Source organism: Alligator mississippiensis, chromosome 15 (genome assembly GCF_030867095.1).
Source record: "Alligator mississippiensis isolate rAllMis1 chromosome 15, rAllMis1, whole genome shotgun sequence".
Lineage (NCBI taxonomy): Eukaryota > Metazoa > Chordata > Crocodylia > Alligatoridae > Alligator > Alligator mississippiensis.
Genome location: NC_081838.1, coordinates 1156514 through 1174284, shown reverse-complemented (window position 1 = coordinate 1174284; position 17771 = coordinate 1156514). Strand labels below are relative to the sequence as shown.

General features: G+C 66.3%; 3 protein-coding genes across 3 annotated transcripts; 1 reads left to right on the top strand and 2 right to left on the bottom strand.

Annotated features, from left to right (window-relative positions):
* Positions 1-246: 246 nt before the first annotated feature.
* On the bottom strand, positions 247-6720 carry LOC109280689 (inositol-tetrakisphosphate 1-kinase). The gene is made up of 10 exons (XM_019477776.2): positions 5612-6720; positions 3091-3115; positions 2755-2877; positions 2419-2530; positions 2190-2288; positions 1745-1785; positions 1335-1500; positions 1138-1205; positions 824-986; positions 247-538 (listed from the first exon to the last, which is right to left on the bottom strand). Exons 1-10 carry the CDS (start codon positions 5704-5706, stop codon positions 429-431), a joined length of 1002 nt encoding a protein of 333 aa, XP_019333321.2. The 5' UTR covers positions 5707-6720; the 3' UTR covers positions 247-428.
* Positions 6721-6816: 96 nt separating this feature from the next.
* On the bottom strand, positions 6817-9827 carry NFKBIB (NFKB inhibitor beta). The gene is made up of 6 exons (XM_059718717.1): positions 9394-9827; positions 9198-9303; positions 8906-9107; positions 8688-8776; positions 7921-8157; positions 6817-7757 (listed from the first exon to the last, which is right to left on the bottom strand). The coding sequence occupies exons 1-6, from the start codon at positions 9735-9737 to the stop codon at positions 7710-7712; spliced, it is 1026 nt and encodes a 341-aa protein (XP_059574700.1). The 5' UTR covers positions 9738-9827; the 3' UTR covers positions 6817-7709.
* A 1014-nt stretch (positions 9828-10841) lies between these two features.
* Positions 10842-16655, top strand: SIRT2 (sirtuin 2). Its single transcript, XM_019477644.2, has 16 exons — positions 10842-10927; positions 11008-11054; positions 11251-11302; positions 11451-11567; positions 11780-11821; positions 12362-12468; positions 12824-12880; positions 13539-13607; positions 13760-13889; positions 14168-14227; positions 14709-14764; positions 14958-15034; positions 15112-15163; positions 15273-15340; positions 15648-15714; positions 16244-16655. Exons 1-16 carry the CDS (start codon positions 10912-10914, stop codon positions 16406-16408), a joined length of 1182 nt encoding a protein of 393 aa, XP_019333189.2. The 5' UTR covers positions 10842-10911; the 3' UTR covers positions 16409-16655.
* The last annotated feature ends 1116 nt before the right edge of the window (positions 16656-17771 follow it).

Sequence of the window (17771 nt, the reverse complement as noted above, 5' to 3'; positions counted from 1 at the left end):
CCCCACCCCTTGCCCTGGCTTGGGGGGGGGGGGGGTCACTAGCCTGATCTCACACCAACCCCGCCAGCCAGGGGGGCAGGCTGGGAAAGCATCTGCATAACAATGCAAATGAGATGCACCACAAATTAATTTGCATGAAATGGCTCCACCCCAGCAATGGGCCAGACCAGGCCCTGCTTTGCATATCATTTGCATGAGCTCCCCCCCCCCCACTGCGCACACTTCAGCAAGGACCCAAGCGCAAGGTGCTGCCACCACATAATTGCTGCTTGTATTTGCATATATTGGGGGCAGAGGGACAGGCCCTATGGACAGGCCGCAGGGTCTGGTCTCTTGTGTGCAATAGGGACCGGCCCCGGGGGGGTCCGGGCTGAGCCCCGCAAGTCCCCGTCCATTCTGGAAAATCGGGTGGGGGGGTCCCATGGCGATCAGGGTGTCTCTGGGGGGCTCGACGGGGGCTCCTCTCGCTCCCGGGTCTCCAGCAGGGTCTCGATATGGCTCAGCAGAGCTGGGAAGAACTCGGGGACCCCCTCGTAGCCTGGGGGGGCAGACAGTGGGGTCACCTCAGGCCCCCCCATGTCCGCCAGCAGCCGCGGTCCACCCCAGAAGCGGTCGCAACTCAGAGGGGTCCCCAGGCAAAGGGTAGGAAGGGGGAAGGAGGTACCGTATTTCCTAGTATATAACACAGCCCTCCTTCCCAGGCTGCTGGATATCGAGTGGCGCCCCTTGCTGGATTCCCCCCCCACTACCCCCTGCAGCCCAGCAACCCCTGCCGGACCCCCCCCCCCCGCCCCCCAGCGCCATGCGGCGCCCCCCGCGGGACCTGGGAAGGCGTTGAGGTCGATGGCGGCGCAGCGCCCCGTCTGCCGCTCCACGATCAAGTCCACCCCGAAGAGGCTGAGGCCCAGGGCGTTGCGCAGGCCCCTCACGGTGCGGCCCACCACGCTGGGGGCCGGTGGCGTGGGGCCCGGCCCCGCCTGCTCCAGCTGGGGGGGAGGGGGGGAACAGGATGACAAGGTTGGGGGGGCCTAGGAGACTAACAGACCCCCCCCAGCACAGCGCCCCCAGCCCTGCCCCTTGCTGCCCCTCAGCACCAGGCCTATCTGCCCCCCTGGGGCACTGCAGCCCCCCACTCACCTCTGTCAGGCGGGAGCAGGATTCGGGCTTGGAGACCTCCCGGCTGTCGAAGAAGATGGAGCCACGGGCTGGGGGGGGGGGCACGGGGGTCACTGCTAGCCATGGGGACACCCCCTCTGGGGCAGGCTCAGGACCGGGGGGGGGGGGGCAGAGGCAGGTCCGTTTGCTGCCCCCCCCAGCCACTTGCCCCCCCTCACCTGATTGGCCCCGGGGGAAGTTCTTGAGGGAGGGGCGGCGGACCATGAAGTGGGCGTCCCCCACCACGAAGACCTTGAAGAGGGCGGCGTCGTGGTTGACGAAGCTCTGCAGCAGGCAGGGGCCACGCACGTCGCCCAGGCCCTCCTCGTTAAACACCAGCGTCATCTGGGGGGCAAGCGGGGAGCGGGGTCAAGGGGTCCCGGGGGGGGGGGACCCCCTGACCCCGGACACCGGTGGGTCGTTACTGCAGCGGTGGTAGGTCGTTATCGGGGCACTGGGGGGTTGCTCCTGGGGCACCGGTGGATGGCTACGCCAGCAGGAGTAGGTTGTTATCTGGGCAGCGGTGGGTGGTTGCTGCGGGGGCAGTAGTTGCATGGGGGCGCGGGCGGGGCAGCTGTTACCTACTCACCTGGTGGGAGTCGGGGCCGTGCGCCACGCGGGTCTTGCAGACTGTGGGGGCAGGAGGGGGGTCAGGAGGGGCCGGGGGCAACTGCCCCCCCTGCCTCTGGCAGAGGGGCTAGTGCAGACCCCAAATACCCCCTCCTTTAGCCACACCTACCCCTCTTCTGGCTCCCTCCTCGCCACACCCCTCCCCGCCCACTATTTCTACACCTGCCACGGCCACGCCCCTTTAGCCCCGCCCACCCCTTGTGCCTCTGCTTGGCCCCTCCCCTCCCTTTAGCCACCTCCCCTTTAGTATCTGCCTTAAATAGACCCCTTTTATCCACGCCCACCTAATGCCACGCCCAGTCTTTTAACCACGCCTCCTTCCGTGTCTATTTTGGCCACACCCCCTCTAGCCACGCCCACCCTACCACGCCCCTCCTTTTAGCCCCGCCCCCGGCCCCACTCACTCAGGGGGAAGGTGAGGCCCCGGGTCAGCACCTGCCCCAGGGCCTCGCGCCCCGACCCGGCGGGCAGCTCCACGCAGGGCGGCGAGAAGACGCTGTTGTCTGGGGGGAGGAAGGGGGTTAACCCCCGGGCAGGGGCTGAGTCCCTACCCCCCGGGCACCCCCTGGGGCCACAACGGGCTCCGCCCTGGGGTCAGGGGTCAGGTCACCCGCAGCGGGGCAGGATTCGAACCCTGGGCGCGCAGGTCGCGGAGCAGGAGGCAGGACTCGAAGCGGTCGAGCAGGGGGCGCACGCTCGACAGCGGGTCCAGCACCAGGGTGCGCGCGTGGGTGTCCGTGTAGGTCTGGGGGAGACGGGGCCCGGTCAACACCGCCGGCCACCCCAGAGCCAGCCGCATCCCCCCCAGGACCACCCCCACCGCCAGCCTGGGGCCAAGGGGGGCCTCCCCGGCTCAAACTGGGCTGCACTGGGACGGAAGGGGGCAGGACCTCTCAGTGCCGAACTGGGCCTCCAGCGGGAGAGGGGGTGGGGCACCCCAGTCCCGCACTGGGCTGTACTGGGAGTCACCTGGAAGTTGTCGACGAGGCTCTGGGCGTGGATGTCGTAGTCTGAGGCGAGCAGCAGGTCCGAGGGCTTGTGCAGGATGACGTCGAAGGGGCCCTGCGGGCTCAGGGGCCGGCCCAGGTCCAGCTGCGGGGCCGGGGTCAGGATCTGCCCCAGAGCCAGCCGCATCTCGGGGCCAGGGGAGTGGGGTAGATGAGGTGTCCGCGCCCCCCCCACCCCCACCCCATGGTGCCAAGCAGGGTTACGGGGGATCCCGCACAGCAGGGCCGGGCCGCGGTTGGGCCCTGGATGGGAGACGATGGGGTGGGGGGGGGGAGCCCACCTCTGCCCCCGACTCACCTCCACGACCTCGTGGCCACGTTCCCTGTGGAAACCAAGGAGCGGGGCAAGAGTTAGCTGTGGGGGGGGGGAAGCCCACCTGGGAAAACCAGTGGGAAGTCGTGGGCTCCTGCCTCAGTTTTTCCCATCTGTGTAGTGGGCATAAGGCAGTGGCAGAGCTCAGCAAAAAGAGGCTGGGTGGTCTCATGGGGGCAGTGAAGGAGGGGGTCATTATCTAGTCAATTAATTGAGATCTATTTAATATTTTTTATTTGAAATTTAATTTTAACCTCAATTTAATTGGAAGTTAACGGACTGCATGGACAGGAGCCGTTCAGCTCCGCACCCCACGGCGGCCGCGCAGGCGGCTGAGAGTGAGCATCGTATTCAATCCTGCAATTGATGCTGCCCGTTTAATGAAGCCATTAATTGGCAATGAATAATTATAATCAATTAAACAGCCGAATGCATAATGAGGTAGTCATTGAGCCTGCATGCATAATTAAGTGGTTATTATCAGTAATGCGCATAAATAAAGTTCCTATCGATTAAATCAATTAAGCAGCTACCATGTAATTAAGTGATAGTAATTGTTTATTTATATGCCTTATTGACAACTACTTAATTATGCATCCCGCTAATCAGTTAGTGCTGATTATTTAATTCAGCTGATAACGTCTCCTTAATTATGCATTTAATTGGCAGTGGCAACTTCATCCTTAAAGCTCGGTAACAATAAAGTATGATCAATTAATAACCGATGAATACTTGAAGTAATCAATGCTATATTTTAATACAAAACATATTTAATGTATTTTAATTATGACGCTGATGTAATAATCACACATGAATGGCGGGGAACGGTCTAGGGACGGCTAATGACCCTGGGCTGGGGCTGGTGGCCGAGCTCTGCCATTGGCTGCTTAACTCTGGGACGCCCAGTTCCTACCTGCGTAATGGGTTTCCTTGATATTTAACCAACCTCATTGGCAATAACTGGTGTAATCAGGTCTGCTCATCTGTTTAATGGCTAACGATAATGACTGGTTTATAACTGATGTCGCCTGCTAAGGAGCTGGGCGGTGCCTGGGACCCCCGATCCTGGCGGGGGGCAGAGGGCCCGATCCTGCCTGGGGGCTTGGGCTGGGTATGCGGGGGCCCGATCCCGGCTGAGTAGCCTAGGGGACCTGATCCTGGCTGGGGCCCTGGTTGGTATGGCAATCAACCGCCAGCAGGGCCTTCACTGCGCGGCCAACACCCCAGGGCGGTGCCAGACGCGGGGGCCCGGGTCAAGGGCGGGGCAGGGAAGGAGTGAGAGCGAGCGAGCGAGAGAGATAGGGAGCTGGAGAGATAAGATAAGGGTTGGGGGGGGGGGCACGGAGCCTGCCTGGCACCGCAGGGCACTGGATGGGGCGGCCACTGCTCCGTGCCTCAGTTTCCCCACTGGTCACACGCACGCACAGAACCCAGGTGTGCAGGAGATGCACACAAATACACACACACACACACACAACCCAGGACATTCATGCACACACGCACCAGGTATCCAGGACATTTGTGCACACCCCCCCCAAGGTGTCCAGATGCACACAAACACACATGTACACACACACACAGAACCCAGGCCATTCGTGCACACACATACACACCCCCCCACCGGTGTCTGGAACAACCCCCCCTCTCCAGGGGCTCTTTGGAGGCCCCGTGTCTCAGGACCCAGGCAGCCCGGGAGGTTTTGGGACCCAGATGGACAGACAGTGGCCCCCCCGAGACAGCAGGGCCTGGGCCTGGGCTCAGGGGATCGGGCATCCAGGGGGCACCGGCTCTTTAAGAGGGGTGGAGACACCTGGCCCAGGTGAAGTGAGGGGAGCCGGAGGGGGTCACGTGACTTGGGGACAGGTGCTGCGGAGCCTGGGTCCCTCCCCGCTGGCTGGGCGCCGCAGGGGGCACAGGGCGCCCGGGTCCCAACCCCAGCTCTGGGCAGGGAGCAGGGACTCCTGGGGGCTGAGCCGGACCCCCGGGCCCTCAGCTGCTCCCCACCACGGACAGAAGCTGCCTGGTGAGTGCCAAGGACCGGATATACCCCCCTCCCCTCGCAGGGACGCTCCTCTAATTAACGTGCCACCTAACCCCCTCCAGCTCCTGGGTCTGCAGGCCCAATCCTCCTCGCCCCTCACCCCGTTACCCCCCACAGCTGGCTGCATCCCGGGGCACAGCGCAGGGGCCCCCAGGAGAGGTTTTCGGGGGGAGTCCAAGCCCAGTGCCTCAGTTTCCCTTTCTTGCGTGGGGATGCACTGCTGGTCCAGGAGATGCGGCTACTACAGGGAATACGGTTCAGGGACATTAGGGGCCAGCGAGGTCAAAGGTCACCTAGCAGGTGGCTAATCTCCACCCCAGCTCTGTAATGAGGCCCTCGTTACGATTAATGAGGCTCTACCGGACAGCGCAGGGCTGGAAGAGCCCGGCCCCCGGAACTGGGGAGGGTGCGAGACCCCCGGCACCAGCCCCTCGCACAAGGATTCGCACGAGGGAAGTGCGCTACCTGCACAGAGCCTCGAAGTCCTGGAAGTTCAGCTTCCTCTTCTTCTGCTCGGGCAGGCAGTAGCCGATGCGCCAGCCCCGTCCACGGCCGGGCATGGTCCACGCGTCCCGGGCACCTGGGTCCTCTTCACGGCGCGTGCGCCCGGACACCGGGGTCCTGTGCGCGGCCTGGGGCCCGGACGCCTGGCTCCGGGGCTCGTGCGTGCGCTTGGACACTGCTCGCTGGATGCTTGGGCTCCGCACACACGTGTGCACAGGCGTGTCCTGAACCCGGGGCCGGTTACCTGGCCCAGCCCTGCCGGGATGACAAAGTCCTCTCTTTATGGGCCCGGTGGTGATTAACGCCGTGGTGACAGAGCAGTCAGGCGTGTGGGTGTGTGCATACGTGTGCACGAGCCCATGGGCTCCTACCCGGATTCAGCCACTTCGAGGCGCCAGGTGATAGCGGGGAATCACCCCGGGGGGGCTGCCAGGACGGGAGACCCCCCCTCCCCCCCCCACCGTGGGCCCCAGGGCTGACACGGGGGGACAGAGGGGTTCTGATGTGATCTGGACCAACCCTGCCTGGTCCCACCGCGGGGGAGCTGGACCGTCCGGACCAGTGACAGGAAGGGGGCACAACCGCCCTGGGGCCTGGGAGCGGGGCCAATTCCGCGCAGGAGGCTGGGAAGGGCTTCCCCATTACTGGGGGGTGGGGGGTTATCCTTGCTGGGGGTCAGAAAGGACTGCCCCCGGCTCAGGCTAGTCGGGGCGGAGGGGGTTATTATGTGCGCTCTGACCTCTGACCCGGAGGGGAAGGCAGGAGACCCCAGATCTCCCGCCTGCCCCAGGGCTAGCCCCAGGGGGGGACGTGCCGGGGGTCCCCCACTCTGCCACCCCCCTCGGGGGTCCCGCTCATTGTGTGCCACTTCTCCCCGGTCTTCTCCGGGCGGTTGGGGCTGTGCGTTACGTGCTAAAAACACACGAGACCAGGTCACTCCAGGTCCAGGCTTGCTCCGGCTACAGGAAGGGACTGATCTTCCCTGGAGCTCCGGACGGAGATGCCCGAAGGCATCAGAACTGGGGGGGGCCTCATGAGACCCATGCCTCAGTTTCCCCCTCTGTAAAAATGCCCGTCTCCTTCCCCACTAGAAGGGAAAGCGCAGCAGAGCTGGAGGTCCCGGACTGAGATGGACACTGGGGCTGGATGGACGGACGGACAGACACTGAATGGGGCAAGAGTTTTAATCACGTGCCCCCCCCCACCCAGCCACCCACCCTCGTTAACATACACAGCACAGGGCAAGATCCAGACAAGAACAGGACAGGCACGCAGACACGGACCACGCAGACGCACGCTGGAGTGGTAGGAACGACACGGGGGGGCCACACCACACACAGAGAAGCTGGACGCACACGGAGAGGAGACACACACGCCCCTTTCCCTGGGGCAGGGCCGAGGCAGGGATCGGCAGCTCCCCGCCTCCAGGGCTGGAGGAGTTGCAAGGGGCGGGTGGGCAAAACCTCCCACAGCTGACGGAGCAGAGACAGAACCCGGTCCTCCCCCTGGGCACCACTGTGTCCACACTGGGATAGGGGACCAGTCCAGCCCAGTATTGGGAATGGTCTCTCTGGTCTGAGAGCAGCATTTCCCTGCCCCCATGTCTGCACAGCTCGGGGCTGAGAGGTGGAAGGGGCAGTTCGGGGAGGGATCCCCGACTTGTGCCACCGCTGGAAGGAGATGGGGTTACTAGAGCCCAAAGGTCACGGGCACGAGAGCCCAAGAGTCTGGGATCCTAAAGCGGGGGGGCGGCAATCGGCACCGCTCTACAGACCTCAGGTCTTTGGCAGCCGAGATCTAGAGCTGGTAGCCGCCGCGGCAGGGGCTCCTCTACACTAGGGCAGGCAGGTGCTGGCGAGGTAGGGGCCAAGCCTGCCCTGCCCGCGGCACAACAAACTGGTCTCAGGCCGGCAGGAGATGAAGGGGCCCCAGAGCGGGCAGGGGACGCGTTGGGGGTCCGGGGGGCCACTGGCAATAGCAGAGGCCGGGCCGGGCAACGAGGCTGTCCCAAATCCACCCGCAGAGGAGAGGAGAGGGGGGCAGGGGAGACCACCCCCCATCAGTTCTTATAATATCCACTGTTGATGATGATGTCGTCATATTCATCCTGGAGGGAAAGGGGAGAGACGGAAGGAATTAGGGCGGAGCAAACGACTGAGACCTCCCCAACTCGTCTCATTAACGGCTGGGGGGGGGGGGGATCTAACCACTAGGAGCTTCCCACCCAGCCCCCCCGGGGGCAGGAGGGTCCCCACAGCCGCCCCACTCACGTCGCTGGCGTCGTCGGGACTCTCCGGCTCCGAGTCCCAGTCGGGCTCCTGGGAGCCGAAGTCCCGCAGCAGCTGCGGGATCCTGCGGTCGGGCCGGTGCAGGGCGCTGTACAGGGGCGTGTAGCCCACGTACATGCGGGCGCCGGGGTCCGCGCCGGCGCGCAGGAGGCACTCCACCACCTCGGGGCACTGCGCTTCCACCGCCAGGTGCAGGGGGCTGCGCCCACAGCTCGGCTCCTGCCGGCACAGGCCAGGGAGGGGGGGAGGGGGTGGTAACGCCCAGGGGCAGATCTGGAGGTGGTGGGGGGGCACCCCCCGTCGACCCATCTACCCAATCTGTAAACCCAACTGCGTGGCAGGGGCAGCCGCGTTTCTACCCAGGCAGCCTGGACTCGACTGACTTCACCGCTCCCTCGTTCCTGCTAATCCCTTTGCTCCGCAGGCGTTAACGACCCTCTCTCCTCGCTAACGATCTCGACATTGACTGTTCCAACCATCCCGTCCTGCCCTGCCGGGTCCCCCTCCCGGACGCCGCAGACTCCCCATCCCCGGAGGGGCTCCCAAGTCACGGCTCGGGCGCGATCTAGCGCAGCGATGCCTCGCGGGACTAACGAGATGCCTTCTTGTGACCGGATTTTTCTAAGCTTTCTACCAACAAGCGAGGTGGACTTAACCCAGCCCCCCTCTGGGAGTAAAGCCGCTTTTCTCCTCGCGTTACGTCGGCTGCGATCTGCCTACAGCAGTGCCGCCCCCCTGCCGGCACTCACCGCCTTATCGAGGTCGGCGCCGGCGCCCAGAAGCAGCTTCACCATCTCCACGTCCTTCTGCAGCACGGCCACGTGCAGGGGCGTGAAACCTGCGTGCGGAGCGAGGCGCGGGATGGACGCCGGCCTCGGCCGCCCCCCCCCACGACAGCTCCCCGGGGGCAGGGGGGTGGGTGGGTGGGTCGGGGAGGGGGTGTGCCCCCCGCGGCGTGCGCGCGTACCGTCGTAGTTGGCGCAGTCCAGGTAGAGGCGGGCGCCGGGCGGGGCGAGGAGGTGTCGGGCGCAGTCGCGCCGGCCCTCGCGGCAGGCCAGGTGCAGGGCGGTGCGGCCGCCCTTCTCCCGCAGGCCCAGCCCCGCGCCCGCCCCCGTCAGCTTGCGCACGAAGCCGGCGGCGCCCAGGATGGCGGCGATGTGCAGCGCGGTCTGGGGGAGACGCGGGGGTGGGGTGAGGTGAGGTGAGGTGAGGTGAGGTGGGGGGCGGGGCCGGGGGCGGGGCCGGGGGCGGGGCCTCACCTGGCCCAGGTCGTTCTGCAGGTCGAGGTAGGCGGTGCCGCGCGCGAAGTGCAGGATGGAGTCGAGGAAGGGCTCGTGCTCGTGGATGACGGCCAGGTGCAGGGCGCTGCGGGGAGGCGCAGGTGGGCGGGGCGGGGTGGGGTGGGGGAGGGGAGGCAGCCCCCCGCCCCCCGCCCCGCCCCGCCCCCACACCTACGTGTCGCCGTCCTCCGTGAGGAAGCCCAGCACGTGGCGCAGCCAGGCCTCGGGGGCCACGGGCGGCGGGTCGCGGAGCCGCACCGACCCCACGCCCTGCGCCAGCGCCCCCACGGCCGCCGCCTCCTTCTCCTCCTCCTCCTCCTCGTCCCCCAGCGCCGAGTCCAGCCGATCCCGATCCCGCTCCCGCTCCCCGCCGCCCTCGGGGCCCGGCGCGCCCGGGAGCGACAGCGGCCCCTCGCCTAGCGAGCCCAGCCCGCTGTCGCACCACTCCTCCGGGCCCGCCTTCGTCTCGCTCTCGGCCTCCACGCCCCGCTCCGCCTCGGCCTCGGCCTGGCCCGACATGGCGGCAGGGGCGCCGCAGCCCCGGGCCCGCTGCACCGACGGGAGAGGGGGGCGGGGCAGCTCCCGGGGAATCCCCGCCGCCCACCAATGCGCGCCCGGCTTGTTGCGGGGTGGGCGGCGCGCGGGGCAGGCCGGGAGGACGGGTCCTGGCGCGGGGCAGGATGGGAGATGGAGTCTAGGTCCTAGCGTAGGGCGTGATGGGGGGATGGAGCGAGAGGCATCATGGGAAGTGGAGTCTGGCTCCTGGCGCGGGGCATGATGGGGGGTGGAGGGAGGAATGGAGCGTGGGGCATGATGGGAAGTGGAGTCTGGATCCTGGCGCGGGGCATGATGGGGGATGGAGTGCGGGGCTCTCCGCCCAGGGCGTGAGGGGGGAGAGGGGACTGGAGCGTGGGGCATGGTGGGAAGTGGAGTCTGGATCCTGGCGCGGGGCATGATGGGGGATGGAGTGCGGGGCTCTCCGCCCAGGGCGTGAGGGGGGAGAGGGAACTGGAGCGTGGGGCATGATGGGAAGTGGAGTCTGGATCCTGGCGCGGGGCATGATGGGGGATGGAGTGCGGGGCTCTCCGCCCAGGGCGTGAGGGGGGAGAGGGGACTGGAGCGTGGGGCATGGTGGGAAGTGGAGTCTGGATCCTGGCGCGGGGCATGATGGGGGATGGAGTGCGGGGCTCTCCGCTCAGGGCGTGAGGGGGCAGAGGGAACTGGAGCGTGGGGCATGATGGGAAGTGGAGTCTGGATCCTGGCGCGGGGCATGATGGGGGATGGAGTGCGGGGCTCTCCGCCCAGGGTGTGAGGGGGGAGAGGGGACTGGAGCGTGGGGCATGGTGGGAAGTGGAGTCTGGATCCTGGCGCGGGGCATGATGGGGGATGGAGTGCGGGGCTCTCCGCCCAGGGCGTGAGGGGGGAGAGGGGACTGGAGCGTGGGGCATGATGGGAAGTGGAGTCTGGATCCTGGCGCGGGGCATGGTGGTGGACGCGGGGCGTGAGGGGGGAGGGGGGAATGGAGCGTGGGGCATGATGGGAAGTGGAGTCTGGATCCTGGCTGGAGTACGGCTCTCACCGCGGGGCATGATGGGAGCTCTGGCTGTGTCTCCTCCCGTCATCCCCCGTGGATGGCTCCGCTTCCGGTGACATAACGCGGGCCCCGGAAGTGCGGGGCCCAGGAGCGGGGCCCATGGCCGAGCAGGAGGGTGAGGCCCCGCCCCCGGGTCCCCCTGCCCCCTCCCTGGGGTCCCCCCCTCCGTGACTGACCCCCCCCCTCTGCCCGCAGCTCCGGGGGCCGCAGACGCGGGGCCAGGCCCGGGCTCCGACTCCCCGGTGAGTCCGGCGGGGCCCAGCTGACCCCTCCAGCCCCAGCTTGCCCGGCTGCAGCCCGAGCCCGCTGCCCCTCGCCCCTCGCCGCTGGTTCGGCGACCTGCGACGTCGCCTTTGTCTCAGCGGGGCGGGGGGCGGGGGGCTGCGCTCTAAACCCGCGGTAACGGCGCGCTCCGCTCCACTCCGCTCGTCTCTTCAGGACTCGGACTCCGACTCGGACAGCGGCGCCGGCGCCTCCGGAGAGTCCGAGAGTGAGTGCTCGCACCCCGGGGTGGGGGGGGGGCGGCTGGGAGGAATTTCGTGGCTCCTGCATGACCCCCCCCAGCAAGCCCCGACCGGCAGTGCGGTCTGTGAAATGGGTCCGTGCGCGGCGGTGACGGCTGCCCTTCCCCTCCGCAGTGGAGTTCCTGCGGACCCTGCTGTCGCGCACGCTGGGCCTGGGCGGCGAGGGGCCGGAGAAGGTGCTGGAGGAGCTGACGCTGGAGGGCGTGAGCCGGTTCATGCTGAGCGACCAGTGTAAGCCCCCGCCGGGCTGGGACGGGACCCGGGCAGGCGGACGCTGAACGCCTGGGACCCTCCCCTCCCCCTCCGGGTGTTGGGCCCCCGGGGGGGGCGCTTACCCTCGACCCCAAGGCAGCACGGAGGACCCTGCTGCGGGCGAGGGGGGGGATGGCGCTTGTACCCGGGGCGGAAGTCACCCCCCCGCCCCACCCCCGTTTATCTCGCAGGCAAGAACGTCGTGTGCATGGTGGGAGCCGGGATCTCCACCTGTAAGTACCCCGGCTGGACTAACCCCCCGCGCTCCTGGGGTCAGGGGTCAAGCCCCCCCACGCTCGCTGCCACTCGCTGCAGCCGCTTCTGGGGTGCAGCGCAGCAGCTGTGCGTACGGGGCTCACTCCCTTCACTCCCCCCCGCTGCCCCCCTTTGGAGCGTACCCCCGTTGGGCGGGCAGCGACCGGATCTTCTCGCCTACGACGCATGCTTCCCCCCCCGCCCCCCACCCCAAACCAGCTGCTGGAAACGGGCACGAATGTGACGCGTGGGAAATACGGTAGCACGGTAAGAGCTGCTTCTGCCGGAAAAAGCCGGGCGGGCACTTTGTTCCGGGGCACGTTACACATGAGGAAACGTGAGGCAGGCAAACGCGGCTGAGTCTGGGGTGGAGCGCGGCAGCTGCGGGTAACACCGGTGGGGCCAAAGAGAAGATCCTTATGGGACCCCAGCCCACTTCTTCCCCCCCCCCTGCATCTCGACCCCCACCTCCAGCCAAGGCGCAGGCCCCTGAGCTGCCTCCCCCCGGTGTCTCCCAGCTGCGGGGATCCCGGATTTCCGGTCGCCGGGCACGGGGCTCTACGCCAACTTGGCGAGCTACAACCTGCCGTACCCCGAAGCCATCTTCGACATCCGCTTCTTCAAGGTATGGGCCCGGGACCCTCTTCCCTGCGCCCCTTCGGCCAGGCACTGTGCTCCCCTGCCTCCGCTCCCCTCCCCTCCCCGCGCACATCTGGGGTATGCCCCCGAGGCCGTACCCACAACAGACACCCCCCGGCCCCCTTTCTCCCAGGTCAGGATCGGTCACCCGCAGGGCTGGGGGACCGATAATGAAGCTGGGCAATCTCGAGGTGGCTCTGATTGGGGGGGGGGGGGCTTTCCCCCTAATCAGGGCTCAGAGTGTAGCCCGCTCTCCCCCCACGGGGGTAGTAGTGATGTGGGGGAAGCTGTTTAAAGCTACGCGCCCCCAGAGACTTGGCCGTTTGCTTTTTTCCACGCAGAAAAACCCCGAGCCGTTCTTCGCCCTGGCTAAGGAGCTGTACCCGGGGCAGTTCAAGGTAAACCCACCCTGCCCCAGCCCCGAGGCGCCTGGGAGCCAGGATGCCTGGGTTCCCTGCGCAGGGAAGGGGCTGGGGGTGAGAGCAGAGCCAGGACGCCTGGGTTGTGCCCCTGCTTCTGCAAAGCGGAGGACCTGGGCCCCGGACCCCTGGGTTCAGTGTGGCGAGTTGTGCCCCATTTTGGAAAACCGCCCAGGTCCCATCGGGCCCAACCCCCACACAGCCTGGCGTCTGCCCCCTGCAAGCTCAGCTGCCCCATGGGGCTGGGGGGTCTCCAGCCTGTCACCCTGCCCTGGGCTGGCCAGCAGCCCCGACTCCTCTGGGATCGTTCTGATGCCGGAGCTTGCTTGCGTTAGAGCCGTGACCTTGCAGTGCCAGCCTGCCCGCACCAGCCCCCACCCGCAGCAGCAGGGAAGACCCTGCCAGTGCTATCAGCTGCGTCTCACCCATTCCCCCCACCCCCCAATGGGCCTGGGTCGAATATGTGCCTCCTTGCTGGGCAGCACTGGGTGGGCAGGTGGTCCTCACCCCTCCCAGCCGGTGCCCAGAGCCTCCTGGGGTACAAGGGCTGGACTTAAGGGAGTGGGTGCATGGTTAAATTGCCCTTTCTCCCCTATGGGGGGGGGACACGGAAGTGACTGTCCCCGCTCTTCCCCAGCCCACCGTGTGCCACTACTTCATGCGCCTGCTGAAGGAGAAGGGGCTGCTGCTGCGGTGCTACACCCAGGTGAGCGAAAACCCCTGGGGTGGGGGGCATGATCAGTGGCAGGGGTGGGCAGTTTCACCCCAGCTGTGCCCAGTCATTCCCACTCCCCCAGCCCTGTAAGCTGGCCTGGGCACAGGGCTCATGGCTGGGACTGCCCTTTCTGTGCCCCACAGAACATCGACACGCTGGAGCGCGTGGCCGGGCTGGCGGCCGAGGACCTGGTGGAAGCGCATGGCACCTTCTTCACCTCCCACTGCCTTGGCACCGCCTGCCGCAAGCAATACAACCTGGACTGGATGAAAGGTACCGCGGCCGCGGGGGTCCGGGGGCTCGCCGGGTCCAGCAGCTGCCTTTGCCCCCTGATGGGGCCTGTCGACGGAGGGGAGGTGGGGATCTCTGTCCAGCCTGGGGGTTTCAGAGCTCCTGTAGAGGAAGAAACAGCTGATCGGCCCCCAGAGCAGGTCGCGTTGTGGAGCCCAGAGGAGCTGAAAGCCTTGAGGTTTTCCTGGCTCCTTGTTAGCGATCTTCTCGTTAGCCATTTCCTGGACCTCACTGGTCTTATTTCCTTTGTCTCCTGTCAGAGAAGATCTTTTCCTCCCTGGTCCCCAAATGTGACCAGTGCAATAACGTGGTGAAGCCTGGTGAGTGTCCCCAGCCCTCAGGTAGGACGGGGCGGGGAGGGGGGCAGGTTGTCCAGCAGCCCCCGTCCCCCCTGCCCCTTCCCTCTCCCCTCCCCGGAGCTCCAAGCACTTCAACCTGAATGACAAAGGAAACGCGGCCTGTTGTCTCCGTTTGGGACAGGAAGTAAGAAAGAGTCCTGTAGCCCATAGCAACAGCAGGGAGGAGGGGGTGAGATTTGGCAGGAGCGGGGGGGCAACTCCATGCATCTTTCCGGCCCCTGGGATGCCAAAGGCAGCTAGGATGAGGCTGCTGTTGGGGGGGGAGGTGAGGAAACTGGCCTGTAACAACACTGCCTCCCAAGGCAGGGGGGGAAGGTCTCCTCTGGGGGGAATAGCTCAGCTCTGGGGCAGGACAAATTTGCCCCCCCCCACCGTTGGGGGTCGGGGGGGGCAGGTCTATGGGATGCTGACTGAGTCGGGGGTCTCTACTTCCCCCTGCTAGACATCGTGTTCTTCGGGGAGAGTCTCCCCTCCCGCTTCTTCAGTCTCATGCAGTCGGTAAGTGCTGGGGGGGCATGTGGGCCTGATCCTGGGGGCTTGGGGGTAGAGCCTGGACTGGTGGGAGGGGGGGCATGAGTCTGGGTGGGGAGGGAAGAGGGGATGTGGGCTGATCCCGGCGTGGGGGTTGGAGCCCCAAGGGGTACGATCCTGGGGGCAAGAGGCCAAGCGCTGACACTGCGCCCCCCCCCAGGACTTCCAGAAGGTGGATCTGCTGCTCGTCATGGGCACCTCCCTGCAGGTGCAGCCTTTCGCCTCCCTTGTCAGCAGGTCAGTGCCGCCCCAGCACCCCACTGTCCCCCCCAGCGCCCCCACTCTGCCCCCTTCTGACCCCCTGTCTCCTGCAGGGTTCCTGCCAAGACCCCCCGGCTCCTCATCAACAAGGAGAAGACAGGGCAGGTAAGGCAGGTGGGTGGGCATTGCAGCAGGTGGGTGAGTGCGCATGGGATGGGGTGGGGCCTCCCTTGGCAGGGGGCGGAGCCTCACTGCACCACATGTCCATCCGCAGAGCGACTTCTGCCTCTCGCTGCTGGGCTACGGCCCCGGCCTCGACTTTGACTCCGACAAGGCCTACAGGTACCGGGGGGGGGGGGGGGGGGGGGGGTCTCTTCCCAGGCCATCATGGGCGAGGTGGGGGTGGTTTTAGGACTCCTGGGTCCCATCTCCCAGCTCTGTGGGGGGGTAGGGGGCTGACGGATCAGATCCCTGGGGCTTGAGCTGCTCTCGAGGTGGCGGGGCTCGATCCTGTCTGTGCCTCAGTTTCCCCATATGTCGTGCAAGCCTGGCGATAGTCCCTTTGCGCGGGGGGAGCCCTCGGTGGGCATCTGCCCAGTTGTCGTTAACGACCGCCTGTCTGTCTTTGTCCGTCCTTCTCCCCCCGCAGGGATGTGGCCTGGCTCGGGGACTGTGACGCCGGCTGTGCGGCACTGGCCGAGCTCCTGGGCTGGAAGGTACTGACTCGGCGACCCCCCCCAAGGCCGCCCCCTTCCTCCAGTTCACAGCTGCAGCCCTACCCTCCCAGCTCTGTTCCCATCAGCCTGAGGCAGCTGCGATTCTCCCCAGAAGCAGCCATAGGCCAGGGCCCTAAGGGATAGCATGTGGGGCACAGTCCTATGCCCAGGTTTCACTCCAGAGCTGGCTGCATCTCGGCATAGACTGAAGCATCTCCATTAAGAACAGCTCCCTATGTTCCACCCCAGAGCTGGCTGCATCTTGGCGCAGGGCAGTGTAACAAACGGCTCCTGTGTTCTGCCCCAGAACTGGGCGCATCTCAAAATAGGCTGATGGCCCCCTCTTAAGAACAGATCCCTCTGTTCCACCCCAGAGTTGGCTGCATCTCAGCACAGGGTGATGGATCCCTGTTACAAACAGTTCCTGCGTTCCACCCCAGAACTGGCTGCGTCTGAGCTGGAGGGGGGTCAGGCAACTCCTCCTGCCCCCCCACCCCCTCAACTTTGGCCTCTTTCCCCCCCCCCGCAGACGGAGCTGCAGGAGCTAGTGAAGAGAGAGCACGCCGCCATTGACACCAAGTCCCAGCAGCCCCCCAGGGACTCCGCAGCCGGCTCCACTCCCCCCCCGCAGCCGGCCCAGACGCCGGGGTCCTCGTCAGAGAAGAGCAGCGGTGCTGAGGGCAAGAAGGAGTGAGGGGGCAGACACCGGACTCTCGCTCGGACCGTAGCTGCTGTGTCTGGGGTGGAACAGACCTGACACGGTGGGGGGGAGCTGAGGGGCCTTTTTGCCCCAGCTGGGGGAGGTCTCAAGCCTTTTTGAGGGGGGACCTTGCTTCCAGTTAAAGACTAAATGCCCCCCCCTCAATCCTGGGGTCCTGTCCCAGGCCCCCCAGACTCTGTGGTCTTTCCCTGATTAAAAATGTAGGTTCTGGTTGTTCTCAGCTCTGCACTCTTTTCATTTCTTCCCCCTTAAAATTAGCTGAGGGGGGTTGTTATATGCAGCTGGGGGATCCAACCCCAGAGGTGGCCGCATCCCCCTGCTCCGGGGTTGCCTTGGGAAAAGCTGGGAGCTGGGCCCAGGTCTTACTGTTGGGGTGGGGGGACCCAGGTGTCCTGGGGCGTAGGGTGGAAGTTGCTTCCCCCGGGACCCTGCTGCTTTCCCCCCACCCCTCCTGGGCCCCTCCCCAGTGGTGGGGAGCCCCCCAGGATTGGGCCCGGGAATGGATGGGGGGGGCGGCATCTGCCCTGCTCACGCACCAGCTTGGGCCTCCTTGTTTACGAGGGAGGGCGATACCTAGTGGGCGGAGCACAGCCCGCAAGGGCCCCCACATGTCTGGGGGGGCCATAGGAAGTGGGTAGGGCCTGGCAGGGAGCAGAGGGAGTGAAAGGTGGGCGGGGGCATAAGGAGTGGGCGGGGCTACAAGCCTGGTGGGTGGGGCTAGGAGTGATCTTGGCTTGTGTGGCCAAGCCAGGTGGCAAGCAACCCTATCAGGTGCTGCCAGTTGGGTGGGGCTCTGTGTGGGTGTGGCCAGGAGTGGGCAGGGCCTGCGCCTGGTAGGGGCTAGTGAGTAGTGGGCGGGGCCATCCCAGGCCGCCCAAGGGCTGGGGATGGAACCCAGGAGTCCTGGGCTCCCTGCTCTAACCACTAGGCCCCACCCCCTGGCCTGGGGAGGGAACCTGAGCGTCCTGCCGCCCAGGCCGTGCTCTAACCACTGCCCCCCCTTCCCTGCGGTCGATGACGCACCTGCTTCCTCCTCCTGGGCAGGGGAGGGAAGGGCCGAGGCGAGGCCGCGCCAGGGACCCCGGGCTGGGGCAGGAGGGAGGTAAGTGGGGGCAGGTCCCGGGCAGGGGGTGGGGCCGGGCACTGGGTTCCCCTCCCAGCTGGGGGGCGATGCCTAGTGGTTAGAGCGCAGGGCCCGCGTGGCAGCCAGGGCCCACCGGGGCTCCATCTCCAGCTCTGAGAGGCGGGGGCAGGGGGGCACCTAGGACACCTGGGTTCTCGTCCTGTGGGGAGCCAAAAGCACCCCATCTGCCCCCTGCCCCTAGGCACTCGAGGA

Excerpts from the sequence above, each read along its gene's own strand:
- LOC109280689 (XM_019477776.2), bottom strand. The coding sequence starts at position 5,706 with ATGCCCGGCCGTGGACGGGGCTGGCGCATCGGCTACTGCCTGCCCGAG. Across the intron at positions 3,116-5,611 it reads GACTTCGAGGCTCTGTGCAG|GGAACGTGGCCACGAGGTCG; the intron begins GTAGCGCACTTC and ends TGGTTTCCACAG. Across the intron at positions 539-823 it reads CGACCTCAACGCCTTCCCAG|GCTACGAGGGGGTCCCCGAG; the intron begins GTCCCGCGGGGG and ends CTGCCCCCCCAG.
- SIRT2 (XM_019477644.2), top strand. Across the intron at positions 11,568-11,779 it reads GTTCATGCTGAGCGACCAGT|GCAAGAACGTCGTGTGCATG; the intron begins GTAAGCCCCCGC and ends TTTATCTCGCAG. Across the intron at positions 15,341-15,647 it reads GACTCCGACAAGGCCTACAG|GGATGTGGCCTGGCTCGGGG; the intron begins GTACCGGGGGGG and ends CTCCCCCCGCAG.
- NFKBIB (XM_059718717.1), bottom strand. The coding sequence starts at position 9,737 with ATGTCGGGCCAGGCCGAGGCCGAGGCGGAGCGGGGCGTGGAGGCCGAG. Across the intron at positions 9,108-9,197 it reads TGCAGAACGACCTGGGCCAG|ACCGCGCTGCACATCGCCGC; the intron begins GTGAGGCCCCGC and ends CGTCTCCCCCAG. Across the intron at positions 8,777-8,905 it reads GGACTGCGCCAACTACGACG|GTTTCACGCCCCTGCACGTG; the intron begins GTACGCGCGCAC and ends CTCCGCACGCAG.